This window comes from Balearica regulorum, chromosome W (genome assembly GCF_011004875.1).
Source record: "Balearica regulorum gibbericeps isolate bBalReg1 chromosome W, bBalReg1.pri, whole genome shotgun sequence".
Lineage (NCBI taxonomy): Eukaryota > Metazoa > Chordata > Aves > Gruiformes > Gruidae > Balearica > Balearica regulorum.
The window spans coordinates 28,217,141-28,235,556 of NC_046219.1; the positions used below are offsets into that span (position 1 = coordinate 28,217,141).

At 45.7% G+C, this 18,416-nt stretch overlaps 2 protein-coding genes across 6 annotated transcripts in view; one reads left to right on the plus strand and one right to left on the minus strand.

The window, feature by feature from the left end:
• LOC142599156 (3-hydroxy-3-methylglutaryl-coenzyme A reductase-like) overlaps positions 1–18,416 on the plus strand; it is a 695,832-nt gene that overhangs the window by 122,721 nt on the left and 554,695 nt on the right. The window lies entirely within an intron of this gene.
• Positions 1–18,416, minus strand: part of LOC104641364 (ceramide transfer protein) — a 141,260-nt gene that overhangs the window by 37,480 nt on the left and 85,364 nt on the right. For all 5 annotated transcript variants that reach the window (XM_075738974.1, XM_075738973.1, XM_075738971.1 and 2 more), the window contains 2 exons: positions 9,325–9,482; positions 3,740–3,832 (listed from right to left, as the gene is read on the minus strand). In XM_075738974.1, coding sequence (XP_075595089.1) covers positions 3,740–3,832; positions 9,325–9,482 — 251 coding nt within the window. The remainder of the gene's footprint in view (positions 1–3,739; positions 3,833–9,324; positions 9,483–18,416) is intronic.

An 18,416-nucleotide genomic window follows, 5' to 3' on the forward strand; every position in this document is an offset into this window, starting at 1 on the left:
GTTTTCCATCCCACTTCCTCATGTCGTCTCCATGGTCACGCAGGTAAAACCACAGAGTGCCTCGTGGTGTGTACCCTCTATATCCTCTCTCTTGAGCAGAGAAATGCTTACTCCTCATAGGTGAGATACTGCTCCTTAAAGGTGGGGAGTAGGACATATTCTCTTCAAGTTGCTGGACCTTCGGGGACAGTTTCTCCACAGCCCAGATGAGGGAGGAAGAGAGACTTTTTCATCCACTGTGGGTGCCTCTTCACTTTTCCAGTCGATTACTGCCAGTGAGTTGGCATACGACGATGGTGCATTCCGTACAAACTTCCGCCACATGGGTCAGGTACATTGGACTTCATCTGGATCTGCGGGCAACTGCACATTGTCCGGGTCATAATAAACCATCTCCCGCACAGCTAATTCCCTCAGATATTGGATACCTCTCTCCATGGTGGTCCACTTGCCTGGCCGACATATGATATCTTCCCTGAAGGGATACCTTTCCCTCACACTTGATAAGTGTTGCCTCCAGAGGCTGAGGGCTTGTGTCTTTTTCCCAATCGCCTTGTCAATGCCCCCTTCCCTAGACAGGGATCCCAGCTTCTTGGTCTCCCTGCCCTCTAATTCCAGGCTACTGGCCCCATTATCCCAGCATCGGAGCAGCCAGGTAATAATGTGCTCCCCTGGACAATGGCTGAAATCTTTCCGCATATCTCGCAGCTCACTCAGGGACAGGGATTGGGTGATTACCTCTGATACTGCATCTTCCTCCTGTTCTAGTGATGGTCCTGGTTCATCATCATCCCTTAATCAGCGAACTGATTTCTTTGTGTATTTCTTCTTGCGTAGAGGGGAGACTGATACCAGCATGGGTTGTTTTTTTGGTTCAACTGCACTGCCTGTTACTGGGGTTTGAGTAGTGTCAATGCTCATCGCTGGGGTTTGAATAGCCACAGTGCCTGTCACTCTGTTGTCCTTCTCTTCTCCCTGATGGTGCTGCCTAATATCAAGCAGTGTTTGGTAGACTGTGGCCAGGGCCCAGCACAGTGTGGTAAGTTGCGTCTCCTTGGAATAGCCACAGCATTTTCCTTTCAAATATTCTATCACTTCATCAGGGTCCTGCAGTTGCTCAGGAGTGAAGTTCCAAACCATTGGAGGTGAGAAGGTCTCTAGATGCCTGCCCATATTCTCCCACATGCCATGCCAGCCCTGACCATCCAGCCTTGGAGAAGATCCCTGGGTGGTATTCTTAAAACAATTTTTCATAACCCTAAACAGGACTTGAAACACATTCAGGAGACATAGCAATAGGAACATGCTGGCTTGAACATCCCAAGGGTACTCAAAATTCTCAAAAGCTGCTGTAACCAGCCTGAAAGAAAAAGGGAAGGTGAAAGAGTAGGAGAAAGTATCCCCCCATCTTCCCCATAGATTGGGTGCGATTATTAATCAATTCCAAGAGATGTTGTCTGAGGTATGGACATGACAGCAATGCCACATACAAATACCAACTTAACCTTACAACCAGTGATATTATCATATCATAAGTTGATATCACACAGTACAGTAAAATGAGAATCCATATCCCTGTCCCAGAGGTGATAAACAGTGCTGCAGGAATACATACAGCAAGTAAGAATGTACATACCACAGCCATGTGAAGAAACAAAACACCATTGTGACCAGAGACTGTTTATCTAATATAATAAATGCATATAACAACTTTTTATTTTAACATGCTCTGGTCAGATCTGTCATTATCTCAACCCTTTGTGCCCCACGTTGGGCACCAAAAAGCACTGTTGTGGTTTAGCCCAAGCCAGAAGCTGAGCACCATGCAGTCGCTTGCTCACTCACCCCCCACCCATCTGGTGGGATGGGGAGGAGAATGGGAAGACACAGGCAAAACTTGTGGGTTGGGATAAGGATAGTTTACTAGGACAGCAAAAGAAGAGGAAAATAACAACAGTACTTATAACAGTATACAAAAAGAGTGATACACAATGCAATTCCTCACCCAATGACTGACATTACATGACCTCACCTTCCCTCAGACCATTCCAGAGCCACCGCTCCTCCCCAACTAGCCCCCTTTTATGCTGAGCATGACCTCATATGGTATGTAATACCCCTTTGGCTAATTTGGGACACATGTCCTGGCTGTGTCCCATCCCAACTTCTTGTGAAAATTAACTGTATCCTAACGGAAAAACAGGACATACGTGCATTAGCTTATATTATTCTTAAGAAGGTAGATTAAGAGCCTTAGAATTTGACTAAATAAACAGAGGAAGCTGCTAAAACATGCAATGTAACAGTTGAAGCCAAATCAGAAAATCATTGAATTTATCAACAGATTTCAAGTGGCAGTGAGAAGTAAAATATCAGTTCAAGTTAAACTTCAGATTCTAGGACTGCCTCTGCAGTCAGTTTCCATATTTGCATTACACATCTATACATCTGACTCACTAAAAAGTAAAAGTACAAAACTTGCATATGAGCAGTATCTCAATTTGTATTGGGTTTGCGTGGCAAGGTTTTGGTAGCGGGGGTGGGAGGCTACAGGGGTGGCTTCTGTGAGAAGCTGCTAGAAGCTTCCCCTGTGTCTGATAGAGCCAATGCCAGCTGGCTCCAAGATGGACCCGCTGCTGGCCAAGGCCAAGCACATAAGCAATGGTGGTAGCCCCTCTGTGATAACATATTTAAGAAGGGGGAAAAACTGCTGTGCAACAGCAGCTGGGAAAGGAAGGAGTGAGAGAAACAACAATGCAGACACCAAGGTCAGTGCAGAAGGAGGGGGAAGAGGTGCTCCAGGCGCCGGAGCAGAGACCCCCCCTCTGCAGCCCGTGGTGAAGACCATGGTGAAGCAGGCTGTCCCCCTGCAGCAGCCCATGGAGGAAGGATGAGGGGGTGTAGAGATTCCACCTGCAGCCTGTGGAGGACCCCACACCAGAGCAGGTGGAGGCACCCGAAGGAGGCTGTGACCCTGTGGGAAGCCCATGCTGGAGCAGGCTCCTGGCAGGACCTGTGGACCCATGAAGAGAGGAGCCCACATATGAGGTTTGCTGGCAGGACTTGTGATCCCATGGGAGACCCATGCTGGAGCAGTTTGTGAAGGACTGTAGCCCTTGGGAAAGACTCGTGTTGGAGAAATTGGTGGAGGACTGTCTCCCATGGGTGGGACCCCACGCTGGAGCAGGGGAAGAGTGTGAGGAGTCCTCCCCTTGAGGAGGAAGGAGCAGCAGAAACAACCTGTGATGAACTGACCACAGCTCCCATTCCCCATTCCCCAGCGCCGCTCAGGGGGAGGAGGTAGAGAAAATCAGGAGTAAAGTTAAGCCTGGGAAGAAGGGAGGGATGGAGGGAAGGTGTTTTTAAGATTTGGTTTTATTTCTCATTATCCTCATCCGATTTGATGGGTAATAAATTAAATTAAGCTTTCCCCAATTTGAGTCTGTTTTGCCCATGATGGTAATTGGTGAATGATCTCTCTCTGTCTTTATCTCGACCCACAACCATTTTGTTATATTTTCTCTTCTCTGTCCAGCTGAGGAGGGGGAGTGATAAAGCAGCTTTGGCATCTAGCCAGGGCCAACCCACCACACAAATGTACAAGAAAAATAATACAAAAGTCAGCAGAAATATTTGTAAGCAAAATGCTTTTTAGAACACACACATAGAGTCCTTTGAGAAACAAACCAATCTTTAAAAGCCTTATTGTTTTTAAAAATTTCAAAAGCAGAATTTGTACCTCGTAGTCTGGCCCTCCAAAGTGGGACTTTTTCTTCAGTTCTGTCACAGCATTTTTGTATGCTTCTTCAATTCTTCTCCTTTTCTCTGTCTCCTGTAAAATTACATGATCATTTGATGCAGCAAGAACGAATCGGCTGATAAGTCAACATGCCAATAAATGGAATGACCAGTATAGAGGTTTTTCCCAAGTAACTGCAAAGCTGCTGATTTTCTGATTTTATTTGCATGCATTATATGTGCCCATATATGTGCATATATAATACAAAGCCTGGGGAGCTAGCTACCTTCTTTAAGTCATGTGGAAGAAACTAGATCAGCAAGCAAAATCTTGTATCTAGTTTAAGCATAGCTATTCATGGTTTGTTGAGGGTCAGACTTAGTATCTGACAGTTTATATAAACTCCTTGACACAGATGCTTGGGCAGTGATAACAATGGGTGAAAAGTAAGACTGATAGAAAGCTAACTTGTTGAACAAGGTGAGATACTAGTGAAACACAGCATGTAAGCTTGTATCTATAATTAGCTGGCATTGGATCCATATGAATCATTTTGTGAACTCCATGCAGAGACAGCATTACAACTCAATGTAATTCTCCCATAATAGGTGCATGACTGTACTAGAGCCACTAATGATGTCTATGTTATTGTATATTTTGAATAAAGAAGTAGTAATGATGGAATCGGATTAAGCCTAGTATTTCCTCTGCAAATTCTACATACTGCCAGATATTCCCAGAGAAAGCGCTATAAACACTTCTGAAATTCTTGCAGAATTCAGCTTTAGTAGATAAGATGTTTCTCTGTTCCCTTTTGGCAACTGGACGCCACACACTACTTCTTGCAGATATGAGTATAATTATTCAGCAACTCAATTTGAACTTTAATGATTCAGTGGAAAACACTTAACAACACTGAAAGGTTGAGTTTACCAACTGGGAATTTGGTGGTAACGTTCACTCTGGAACATATACTTTCCAGTGAATGTAGGCTTTTCCCTTCCTGAAACTATCACAAACAGATAACTGCTAACATGTTTCACAAAATTTTGCAAGTTTACCTATTTTGAAAGTAACTGGAGAGTCCTGAAGATGCATAAAGTATAACTTGAGTATAAATCATTGAGAGAAAGCATAGAAGTTTTACCAGAACACTTGGAATAAAAACCAAACAAACAACCCCCCCCCAACGAATCCCCCTCGATTCCCACACTTTCTGTACTTCAATCTGCAAATTAGTAATAATTCACATGTGTTAAAAGACAACTCTCCAAATCTGCCAGCTTCTCTTGGCAACAGCATTGAATAAGGCAGAAATTGAGAAATTGTTTGATTGCACAGCAGAAAAATTACTGGTGTATTAAAACTCTGTAAAATTTAATGAGACATTTAAGTTACAATTGTGAAAGGTGAACAAAATAAACTACCCAAACATGTTAACCTAAAAGTAAAATTTAATATTCAGAAGATAAGTTTGCACATTAATACCAATTATTAAGACCAAAGGAAACAAGAATAGAAAAATGTTGCTATAGTCAAGACAGCAAGAAAAGCATCATCACAAGGATTTTGTTGCAAATAAAACAATGGACCAAATACTAGAGATTAAATCCTTTCCCTGTTTATCCATTTTCTTTAAAAAAAGTCTATTTTAAAAATACATTCAAGAGGCTCATACTGAAAAATATACTGCACTGGAAAAATAAAAAATCAAGCTCAAGATCTTAACAGGTAAGAATAAAAGGTCAAAAGCAAAGCTGTAACTACAATTACCTTTAGATAACATTACATGTTTTTGTATTAATTTTATTCTGGCCATCTGACTGTTTTGGTAACAGAAAGAAAACTAAATATAGAATTCTAAAGTTACAATCACTAAGTGTATTATTTTAGCAGTCTCCTTCAAAATTAAAAGATGTTTTTATAATGATTTCTTGCTTTCAAGGGTTTAAAAATAAAGTTTCCAACCTTCAGAATGTAACTAAAAACCCTTTCATTTATTTAGAAAATGGGGTTTCTAGAGAAAGATACTCACTTAATAACATTGTACTCAAGTCAAATTGTAGTCAGCTCCGGATTCAACAAGTTCTGATGAACTTGAGTTTTTTAATATTAGAAATATTTTAGGACAGCTATAATTTAGAAATATATTTGCTTCAAGTTCAGCAGACATAAATCTCTCACATCTTTAGGCTGAACTGGCCCTCTACAAGATGAAGGCTGTATAGTTTTGTGAAGTAGCAGGACTCTCACTAATCATATTTGTGTTTTGCTGTCAAGTAAAACATGGTTCTGAAGCTAGTGGAGTGAGGAGGCTGGAGAGGGAAGGAGAGCAAGTTGGATTACAATGGTACTTACACTACTTGTAAAACACTCATTGCTTTTAGCCACTGACAGAGATCCTGTTCTTCCTGTGACAAACCTGCACAGCACAGAGCCTGTGGAGTGAATCTGCTGATATACAAAGAACAAACTTGACGCTGCACCTTTCAATTCTTCTAGCTGGTCTTTTACAGGCAGTGGACAGACTTATAAGAGCTTTAAAACCCTCCCAGCTAGAACAAACACAAACACCTGCCCAATTTCATATAATTTTCCCCTCTAATCTCTCAGAGAAGATCTTCTGAACTTTATCATCTCCCAATATTTACTTCCTTTTCAGAGCAGCGTAAGCATCTATCCAAGAAAACCAAGAGTACAGAGATCAACATAATTCTCCTCCTACATCTATTTATCAGATGACAGAGAAATGTTTTTTTTGCTCAAGTCCATAGTTATAGAAGAGACTTTTACAGAGACATGTTTAGCCACTAAAACAACAAGGTAAAAAAACAGAACAAAAGCAGTCCTACAACTGAAGTGGAATAGTGTTAGCAAAGGTCTGAATACAGTCGACTGCTGTCTTTAAATTCTCATGCAGGGTGTAGGTGTCAAGGTGTTGGTTGTGGGGGGCTGCAGGAGTGGTCTCTGTGGGAGGAGGCCAGGGGCTGTCTCATGTCAGACACAGCTGGTTCCAGCCAGCTCCAAAACAGACCCACGGCAGGACACAGCTGAGCCCATCTGCCACATGTGTGGCACCTCTATGAAAATGTATTTAAGAGCAAAAGACAGCCTGGGGAGAGAGGAGGGGGAACAAAGAGTGAGAAACAGGGGGAATGTTAGAGCCAGAAGAGAATGAGGAGCTCCAGGGCAGAGAGCATATCCACATTGCAGCCCATGGAGAACTTCATGCCAGAACAGAAGGACTTTTCCTGAAGGAACCATGTTCCATGGAGGACCCCCACTGGAGCAGATTTTTCCCAGAGGACTGCAGCCCTGGAAAGGACCCATGTTGGAGCAGGGGAAAAGTGTGAAGGGGAAGGAGTGGCAGAGACTGTGGTTTTGGACTGACCTCCAACCCCTCATTCCCCCCACATACTCTGCACTGCTTGGGGCTAGCAAGCAGGGGGTAGAGGGGCCTGCAGTGAAAGAGTAAAGTTGAGACTGGGAAATGGGGGAAGAAAGCTGTTTTAGTGTTTGTCTTTTTGTTTCCCACTAACTGTACCTATTTTAATCAGCAACAAATTGATTTTCCCCAAGTCGAGACTGTTCTGCCATTACAAGAACTGGTAAGCAATCTCCCTGTCTTTCTCTTGACCCATGAGCTTTCTCATCCTATTTTTTTCCCCTGGTCCTGCTGGATGGGGTGGTAAGTGAGCAGTGGGGTGTGCATTTGGCTGTTAGCCAAGGCTAACCCACCACAATTCTATATTATTTAATTAAATCCAAATTTCCTCTTCTAAAAGGCTAGCAATTAGAGGAATCCAAATAAAAAAGGTTATTTTATATTAGTATTACAGTACTTCACCATGAGTGTGCTGTAAACCCCAGAAAATTTCACTGAGAAGTGTGACAAAGTTGCAGGTCTACCAAAGCAGAGAAACTTAAAATCTCCAAGTTTTTAGAAGCTTTTGCTATTTTAATTTCTGGGAAACCAAGTCCAAATAAGCTGGTGACCCCCTTTAAAATGTATTTATTCATGCTGTATGAGGTGGTATGTTGCTGTATGAAGTATCAGTCACATGAGACACAAAGTGAAACTTATGTTTGAATTTGTTAACCCCTTGCAGCTAAAAACAAGTGCTTTAAAGTTAGTCCATAGAAGAAGAAAAACATGACAAATAACTAATCTAAACCAATCCAAATTCTATATTAACATCTTATTCTGTATTAACACATACTAATCTACGGACAAGAAAAAATTTACTTCATGCTCTAAGCAAAGTCTGATCAGCAGGAATGAAAACTGTGTTTGCTCAGCCTGGAGAAGAGAAGGTTTTTGTGGAGGGACTTAATAGTAGCCTTCCAATACCTCCGAGGAGGTCATCAAGAAACTAAGCCAGGCTTTTCACAGCAGTCTATAGTAGGAAGATGAAAAACAATAGTCAGATACTGGAATAACAGCTATTCCAACTAGATATAATAAAAAAAAAAATTCACTATAACAACAATTGAGCAGCAGAACAGGCTGCCCAGAAAGGCTGTGCGGTCTCCAGCCTTGGAGACTTGAAATCAGACTTGATAAAACCCTAAGCAACCCAGTCTGATCTCAAACTGTACTTCCTTTAAGTAGGAGGTTGGACTAGAGACCTCTTGAGGTGATTCATCACCCTATGATCCTATGAACAAGCTTCAAGTCTTAGGTTTGCTATAATTCCTCCAACTACCTAGATGAAGCAATACCAGGCCTTTGACATATGGACAAAGAAGAGACAGGGGCGAGGATTCAAACATGGATGTATTTTATCTGAATGACTTCATTCTTTGAATTGTGTCCCACTAACACATATGGAGTAAGTTTTGAAGTGTGATATATGCCATATGGAAACACGTTAAATTAAAAACAAGACAACAGTGACTAAAGGACTGTACAGGACACCAGCCAGTGATGTCAGGATTCTAGAAATCAAAGCCTGAAGTACATCCTAGCCATGCTTCTAGAACATCTCATCTGAAAAGAGAAGACACTGCTCCTTTCGAGTTGCTATAGTGGTTGAGTAGGCTTACCATGAACTATCACTGCCATTAGAATGATTTAACCAATTGGTATAAAACATAAATTAATCTTTTCAGTCTCCTAAAGATAAGTGAAATAACTGTATCTTAGACCTTTAAAGTTAGAACTGGTTGTTCTCCTCAGTACTGTCACCATCTTATCACAATTAAAACATTTCACAGATTTGCACGTCATTTTGCAAGCATGGATAATTAGGTCTCTTTTAGAAGGCTGCAAGCAATACACTTATAACTGTAGAATATTATCAGGTTCTTTATAGATATTAAAAAATATAGGAATACTATCTGAACAAGGGCTAGGAAAATAAATAATATGCTGAATAATGTTACTGTATCACCAACAGTCAGGATAAGGTTTTAACATTTTATAGGAGTAATAAATAATGAAAGCACCTAAAATTAATAAATGCTGTACATAAAAATAAAAGCAATACCTGGAATAAAAAAGTTAAAAACAGCTAATTTGAAATTTCAATTTCAAGCTAAAGAAACAATTTTTTTCAACAAAAGTAAAAGGAAAATGATCTTACCTTATCTAGTCTTTTTTGCCAGCTTTCTTCACGTTTTACCATGAGCTCAATACAATGAGAGAGTGTAGCAAGGATTCCAGCAGTAGTTGCCTTGAAAGTTATAGCTTCTCCTTTAAAATCTATGCCATTAATTCCTTTGGGTGTCACATGTGGAAACACTAAAACCAAACATGAATCATTCACTGAAAGCTGCCTTTAACTCAAACAAGCATTTTACATGTATGCTTTATATTACAACTGTTTGAAGAAAATAGACTGGCTAGAAAGTAAATTTAGAAATAAAAATCAAAAGTGCTAATAATTTTCAGCTATCCAAAGGATAAGGAAAGAGATTCAAAAGGAGGAACACATCCCTTTAGCTTCATCTTACTATACTGTATTTCAAGTCTGCTTGTAATGCTGTATTACTCTGCAAATCATGTGGGTGGAGGGAGTGGGAATACTTTGTAACAATAGCAGTTTGACAGCTTGAAGTGGGGTCTAATTAACACAGAGCAACCTTAAAACATACCCAATACAGCACTAAGGTACAATTTCAAAATGCAATCAAACCCAAAAGGTACATTTCAAGGTTGCTTTCAGCAGGTAATTATAGATTTTAAAAACTCAACATAAAAAGGTATGATATCAAAGTATCAAATCCAAGTACTGTGGGGTTTTGCAGTTCCAACAACTACTTCATGCTGTCAACCAGGCCATCTGTTGCTAAGGCTATTTAAACAAATCACTTAAAATGTGTGACAAAAAAGTGCCTATTCTATGTCAAACTCGTATGTAGGTTGACAGAATAACAAATCAAAAAATACACGTTAATGTCAGAAAATATTAGAAACCAGAAGTAGCACCCATGTTAAAGCTGACTGACATGGGGCAAGTTAATGACTTATCACCCAGTGATTGTCCCTTTGTACTCAGCACTGGTGAGACCACACCTTGAATACTGTGTTCAGTTGTGAGCCCCTCACTACAAGAAAGACATTGAGGTGCTGGAGCGTGTCCAGAGAAGAGCAACAAAGCTGGTGAAGGGTCTAGAGAACAAGTCTGATGAGGAGCAGCTGAGGGAACTGGGATCATTTAAGCCTGGAGAAGAGGAGGCTGAGGGGAGACCTTATCGCTCTCTACAACTACCTCAAAGGAGGTTGTAGCCAGGTGGGTGTTGGTCTCTTTTTCAAAGTAACAAGTGATAGGATGAAAGGAAATGGCCTCAAGTTGCACCAGGGGAGGTTTAGATTAGATATTAGGAAAAATTTCTTCACCGAAAGGGTTATCAATCATTGGAACAGGCTACCCAGGGAAGTGGTAGAGTCACCATCCCTGGAGGTATTTAAGACATGCAGACATGGTGCTTAGGGACATGCTGAGCATCATAGAATCATTTAGGTTGGAAAAGACCTTTAAGATCATAGAATCATAGAATGGTTTGGGTTAGAAGGGACCTCAAAGATCATCTAGTTCCAACCCCCCTGCCGTGGGCAGGGACACCCTCCACTAGACCACGTTGCCCAAAGCCTCATCCAACCTGGCCTTAAACACTTCCAGGGAGGGGGCCTCCACAACCTCTCTGGGCAACCTGTTCCAGTGCCTCACCACCCTCACAGTGAAGAATTTCTTTCTAATATCTAATCTAAATCGACCCTCCTTCAGCTTAAACCCATTACCCCTTGTCCTGTCACTACACTCCCTGATAAACAGTCCCTCCCCATCTTTCCTGGAGGCCCCCTTCAGGTACTGGTAAGCCGCAATTAGATCTCCCCGGAGCCTTCTCTTCTCCAGGCTGAACAATCCCAACTCTCTCAGCCTGTCCTCACAGGAGAGGTGCTCCAGCCCTCTGATCAGCTTCGTGGCCCTCCTCTGGACTTGCTGCAACAGCTCCATGTCTCTCTTGTACTGGGGCCCCCAGAGCTGGATGCAGAACTCCAGGTGGGGTCTCACAAGAGCGGAGTAGAGGGGCAGGATCACCTCCCTCGACCTGCTGGTCACACCTCTTTTGATGCAGCCCAGGACACGGTTGGCTTTCTGGGCTGCAAGCGCATGCTGCTGGGTCATGTTGAGCTTCTCATCAATCAACACCCCCAAGTCCTTCTCCTCGGGGCTGCTTTCAATCCATTCCTCACCCAGCCTATATAGTCGTGCTTGGGATTGTGCCGACCCACGTGCAGGACCTTGCACTTGGCCTTGTTGAACTTCATGCAGTTCGCATGGGCCCACCTCTCCAGCCTGTCAAGGTCCCTCTGGATGGCATCCCTTCCCTCCAGCGTGTCGACCACACCACACAGCTTGGTGTCGTCAGCAACCTTGCTGAGAGTGCACTCGATCCCACTGTCCATGTCACTGACAAAGATGTTGAACAGTGCCCTTGTCCCAGTACCAACCCCTGAGGAATGTCACTCATCACTGTTCTCCACTTGGACATCAAGCCATTAACCACAACTCTTTGAGTGTGACTATCCAGCCAATTCCTTATCCACCGAGTGGTCCATCCGTCAAATCCACATCTGTCCAATTCAGAGACAAGGATGTCGTGCGAGACAGTGTCAAATGCACAAGTCCAGGTAGATGATCTCAGTTGCTCTTCCCTTATCTCCCAGCACTGTAACCCTGTTGTAGAAGACAACCAAAGTTGTCAGGCACAATTTGCCCTTAGTGAAGCTGTGTTGGCTGTCACCAATCACCTCCTAATTTTCTATGTGCCTTAGCCTATTTTCCAGGAGGGTCTGCTCCATGATCTTGCCAGGCACGGAGGTGAGACTGACCGGCCTGTAGTTCCCTGGGTCTTTCTTTTTTCCCTTCTTAAAAATGGGGGTTATGTTTCCCCTTTTCCAGTCGGCGGGAACTTCGCCGGACTACCAGGACTTCTCAAATATGATGGAGAGTGGCCTGGCCACTTCATCCGCCCGTTCCCTCAAGACCCGCGGATGCATCTCATCAGGTCCCATGGAGTTGTGCACCTTCAGGTTCCTTAGATGGTCTCGAACCTGATCTTCTCCTACAGTGGGCGGTTCTGCATTCTCCCAGTCCCTGCCTTCTGTGACCTGGGCAGTGTGGCTCAAGGATTTGCCAGTGAAGACTGAGGCAAAGAACTCCTTGAGTACCTCAGCCTTCTCCATATCCTGGGTAACCAGGTCACCCATTTCATTCTGGAGGGGACCCACATTTTCCCTCGTCCTCCTTTTATCACTGACATACCTATAGAAGCTTTTCTTGATGTCCTTGACATCCCTGGCCAGATTTAATACTATCAGGGCTTTGGCTTTCCTAACCTGATCCCTGGCTGCTCGGACAGTTTCTCTGTATTCCTCCCAGGCTACCTGCCCTTGCTTCCACCCTCTGTAGGCTTCCTTTTTTTGTTTGACTTTGCCCAGGAGCTCCTTGTTCATCCACGGGGGCCTCTTGGTGTTTTTGCTTGACTTGCTCTTTGTTGGGATGCATCGCTCCCTAGCTTGGAGGAGGTGACCCTTGAATATTAGCCAGCTGTCTTGGGCCCCTCTTCCCTCCAGGGCTTTGTCCCATGGTATTCTACCAAGCAGGTCCCTGAAGAGTCCAAAGTCTGCTCTCCTGAAGTCCAGGGTAGTGAGCTTGCTGCATGCCCTCCTTGCTGCCCTGAGGATCTTGAACTCCACCATTTTGTGATCACTGCAGCCAAGGCTGCCCTTGAGCTTCACATCCCCTACCAGGCCCTCCTTATTGGTGAGAACAAGGTCCAGCATGGCACCTCTCCTCATGGGCTCCTCTGTCACTTGGGGGAGGAAGTTGTCATTGACACATTCCAGGAACTTCCTGGATTGCTTGCGCTCAGCTGCATTGTCCCTCCAACAGATGTCAGGGTGGTTGAAGACCCCCATGAGGACCAGGGCTTGTGAGCGTGAGGCTGGTCCCCCTGGTCAGGTGGCCTGTAGCAGACCCCCACTATGATGTCCCTTGCCCCAGCCTTCCCTTTAATCCTGACCCATAGGCTCTCAGTTGGCTCCTCCTCCATCCCCAGGTGGAGCTCCATGCACTCCAGTTGGTCATTGACATAGAGGGCTACGCCCCCTCCTCACCTGCCCTGCCTGTCCTTCCTAAAGAGCCTATACCCTTCCATCCCAACACTCCAGTCATAGGAGCTATCCCACCACGCCTCTGTAATGCCAGTAAGGTCATAGCCTTGCAGGCGCACACATGTCTCCAGCTCCTCTTGTTTGTTCCCCATGCTACATGCATTTGCATAGAGGCATTTCAGTTGTGCCCCTGATGAGGCTGACTTATTGGCTGGGGTGGCTGGAATTCTTTTGATGCATCTTCCCAGTGTTACCCCGTTGGTTCCTGTTGCATCTGGGGCCCCTGGATCATCTCCTCTAGGCTTTGAGCATGCTGTAGTGCATCCAGCACGTCTCTGAGCAGTAGGCCGAGGGCCCTCGCCAGCTCCCCGTCCCTCCAACCTGGGCACATCATCCCACAGCATGTCGCTGGCAAACCCAATGTTATCCCCTTCCCTCTTCAAGCCTAGTTTAAAGCTCTGTTGATAAGCCCCGCTAGTTCCTGGGCAAAGATCCTCTTCCCCCTTTGAGAGAGATGAATCCCATCAGGGTTCATCAGGCCCGGTGCCGTGTAGGCCGCCCCATTGTCAAAGAACCCAAAGTTGTGTGGCTGACACCAGCCACGGAGCCATGCGTTTATGGACTGTGTCTGCCTCTTCCTCTCAGTGTTGCTGCCCTCAACTGGAAGGAGGGAGGAGAATCTTACCTGCGCCCCCGAATCCTTCAGTGACTGTCCTAAGAGCCTGAAGTCCCTTTTGATCGCTTTTGTGGTACGTGTCTCTGCTTTATCCCCACCCACATGGAGGAGCAGCAGTGGGTAATAGTCAGAGGGCTGTACCAGGCTGGGGAGTTTCCTAGCGATGTCCTTGACATGGGCCCCAGGGAGGCAGCAGACTTCTCTGAGAGGAGGGTCTGCCCTGCATATCAGGTACTCTGTACCCTTCAGATGGGAGTCCCCTATGAGTATAACTCTCCTTTTCTTCTTGGTTGGGGTGGTCACGAGCCGAGGCATGGGCCTTTTGGGCCTAGGTGCTACCTCTGGAGTAGCTTCACTGACATCCATATCCTCGCTCGAGTGGCCTTCCACAGCAAGAGCCTTGTACCTGTTGCACAGGGGTACGTGGGATGGCGAGGTGGGTGAGGAAGAGAAGGTTTGCCGCCTGCCGCGCCACACATGAACTTGTTTCCACTCACTCCCCTCTTTGAGGCTGCTGCCTTCTGCCTCGCAAGGGGAGGATACAGGGTCCCCTTCACTTCGGCTTTGGTCCGTTGGCTGTCCCTGTTTCTGCTTCAGGGAGGGCAGAGCTTGGCTCCACCAGTCTATTTCTCTCTCCGCCTCTCTGATGCTCCTTAACCTCTCCACTTCTTCACAGAGTTCTGCCACCAGGCTGAGCAGGTCATCCACCTGGTCACACCTCAGGCAGCCAATCTCACTGCTGCCTTCCCCTGCCAGTGCCAAGCTCAGACACTCCCTGCAGCCTGAGATCTGGGTGGCCGCATGCTTCTGTGGCAGCTCTGTCTGTGTTGCCACATGCCTTCTAGGAAGCACAGAGCTTAGGGCTTTCTGCCTGGTGGGCGCCATGGCTGAACTCCTTCTGTGACAGAGTGATGACCACCAGTGGACTCTCCTCTTGAGCAGGTAGACTGACTAGGCCCTGCCCGCTCGCCCTGCCTGTGCGAACTGCAGGGCGAAGCCTGGAGAAGAGGAGGCTGAGGGGAAACCTTATCGCTCTCTACAACTACCTTTGAGGTAGTTGTAGAGAGTCCAACAGTTAACCTAAGACTGCCAAGTCCCACTAAACCATGTGTCTAAGAACCACATCTGCACGTCTCTCCTCTTGTCGTATCACTTATTATTTGGAAAAAGAGACTGACACCCACCTCACTACAACCTTCTTTCAGGTAGCTTTTCTCCAGACTAAGCAACCCCAGTTCCCTCAGCCACTCCTCATAAGACTTGTTCTCTAGACCCTTCACCAGCTTTGTTGCCCTTCTCTGGACATGCTCCAGCACCTCAATATCTTTCTTGTACTGAGGGGCCCAAAACAGAACACAGTACTCGAGATGCGGCCTCACCAGAGCCGAGTACAGGGGCACGATTACTTCCCTAGTGCTGCTGGCCACACAATTCCTGATAGAAGCCAGGATGCTGTTGGCCACCTTGGCCACCTGGGCACACTGCTGGCTCATATTCAGCAGGCTATTGACCAGCACCCCCAGGTCGTTTTTCTGCAGGGCAGCTTTCCAGCCACTCTTCCCCAAGCCTGTAGCGTCACGTGTGGTTGTTGTGACCCAAGTGCAGGACCTGGCACTTGGCCTTGTTAAACCTCATACAGTTGGCCCATCGATCCAGCCTGTCCAGATCCCTCTGCAGAGCCTTCCTACCCTTGAGCAGATCGACGCTCCTGCCCAATTTGGTGTCATCTGCAAACTTACTGAGGGTGCACTCAATCCCCTCATCCAGATCATTGATAAAGATATTAAACAAGACTGGCCCCAAGACTGAGCCCTGGGCAACACCGCTTGTGACTGGCCACCAACTGGATTTAACTCCATTCACCACAACTCTCTGGGCCCAGCCATCCAGCCAGTTTTTTACCGAGTGAATAGTATGCCCATACAAGCCATGAGCAGCCAGTTTCTCCAGGAGAATGCTGTGGGAAATGGTGTCAAAGGCTTTACTGAAGTCTAGGTAGACAACATCTGCAGCCTTTCCCTCATCCACTAAGCAGGTCACCTTGTCATAGAAGGAGATCAGGTTAGTCAAGCAGGACCTGCCTTTCATGAACCCGTGCTGGCTGGACCTGATCCCCTGGTTGTCCTGTAGGTGCTGTGTGATGGCACTCAAGATGATCTGCTCCATAACCTTCCCTGGTACTGAGGTCAGGCTGACAGGCCTATAGTTCCCCGGACCCTCCTTCCGGCCCTTCTTGTAGATGGGCATCACATTTGCTAACTTTCAGTCAACTAAGACCTCTCTGGTTAGCCAGGACTGCTGATAAAATGATGGAAAGTGGCTTGGTGAGCACTTCTGCCAGCTCCCTCAGTACCCTTGGGTGGATCCCATCCTGCCCCATAGACTTGTGTGTGTCTAAGTGGTGTAGCAGGTCACTAGCCATTTCCCCTTGGATTATGGGGACTTCACTCTGCTCCCCATCCCTGTCTTCCAGCTCAGGGGGCTGGGTACCCTGAGAACAACTGGTCTTACTGCTAAAGACTGAGGTAAAGAAGGCATTACGTACCTCAGCCTTTTCCTCATCCTCTGTCACTATGTTTCCCCCCGCATCCAATAAAGGATGGAGATTCTCCTTTAGCCCTCCTTTTGTTGCTAATGTATTTATAGAAACATTTTTTATTGTCTTTTACGGCAGTAGCCAGATTAAGTTCTAGTTGGGCTTTGGCCCTTCTAATTTTCTCCCTGTAAAACTTCATGACATCCTTGTAGTCCTCCTGAGTTCCAGCCAAAGGTCTCCGTTCAGCCAGGCCGGTCTTCTTCCCTGCTGGTTTGTCTTTTGGCGCATGGGGATGGCCTGCTCCTGCGCATTTAAGATTTCCTTCTTGAAGAATGTCCAGCCTTCCTGGACTTCTTTGCCCTTCAGGACTGCCTTCCAAGGAACTCTGCCAACCAATCTCCTAAACAGGCTAAAGTCTGTCCTCCAGAAGTCCAAGGTAGCAGTTCTGCTGACCCTCCTCCTTACTTCTCTGAGAATCAAAAACTCTATCATTTCATGATCACTATGTCCAAGATGGCCTCCAACCATCACATCATCCACAAGTCCTTCTCTGTTCACAAACAACAGGTCCATCAGTTCGCCTTCCCTAGTTGGCTCACTCACCAGCTGTGTCAGGAAGTTATCTTCCACACACTCCAGGAACCTCCTAGACTGTTTCCTCTCTGCTATGTTGTATTTCCAGCAGACGTCTGGTAAGTTGAAGTCCCCCACATGAACAAGGGTGAGCGATTGTGAGACTTCTCTCAGCTGCTTACAGAATATTTTGTCTGCCTCTTCATTCTTGTTGGGTAGTCTATAACAGACTCCCACCATGATATCTGCCTTGTTGGCCTTTCCTCTGATTTTTACCCATAAACACTCAACTCTATCATCACCATTGTCAAGCTCTAGACAGTCAAAATATACAGGGCTATCTCACTGCCTCTCCTTTCTTGCCTATCCCTTCTGAAGAGTTTGTAGCCATCCTTTGAAGCAGCCCAGTTGTGCGAGTCATCCCACCATGTTTCCGTGATTGCGACTGTATCATAGTTTTCCAGCTGCACAATGGCTTCCAGCTCTTCCTGTTTGTTGCCCATGCTGCGTGCATTGGTGTAGATGCACTTCAGTTGGGCTATTGATCCTGCCACCTTATTTGGGGGGAAGCCCTAGTTTCTACGTGACCATTCTCAGGTGCTTCTGTGGTTTCTAGCACATCAATAACCCTTGTGTCTTTGCTGCTACATGGATCTCCATCCCCTACCTCCACTGAGATGGCAGACTGAAGGACCTTGCTAGCACACTGTCCCTCAAACATTGGCATGCCGCCCCCAGGCTTATCTCTAGTGAGCCTGGTTTTATCCCTTTCCTCCTTCAAACTGAGTTTAAAGCTCTTTCAATGAGCCCTGCTACCTGCTGTGCAAAGATCCTTTTCCCTCTTTGAGACACGTGTACCCCCTCTGTTACCAGCAGGCCTGGTGTCATGTAGACTGATCCATGATCAAAAAACCCAAATTTTGCTGGTGACACCAGGCTCGGAGCCAGTTATTGATATGCTGGCTCTTCCTGTTTCTCCCCTCATTCCCTGCAAATGGAGGGAACACTACTTGTGCTCCTGATCCCTTAACCAGTCATCTCAAGGCCCTAAAGTCTCTCTTGATTGCCCTTGGACTTCTTGTTGCAACTTCATTGCTGCCTACCTGAAAAAAATCAATAATGGATAATAATCTGAAGGGCCATGCCAGGATAGGAAGCTTTCTCTTCACATCTTTAACCCTGGCCCCAGTGTTGTGGTTTAGGCCCAGCCAGCAGCTGAGCGCCACGCGGCCACTCGCTCACCCCTCCCCCAGAATGATGGGGAGAAGTA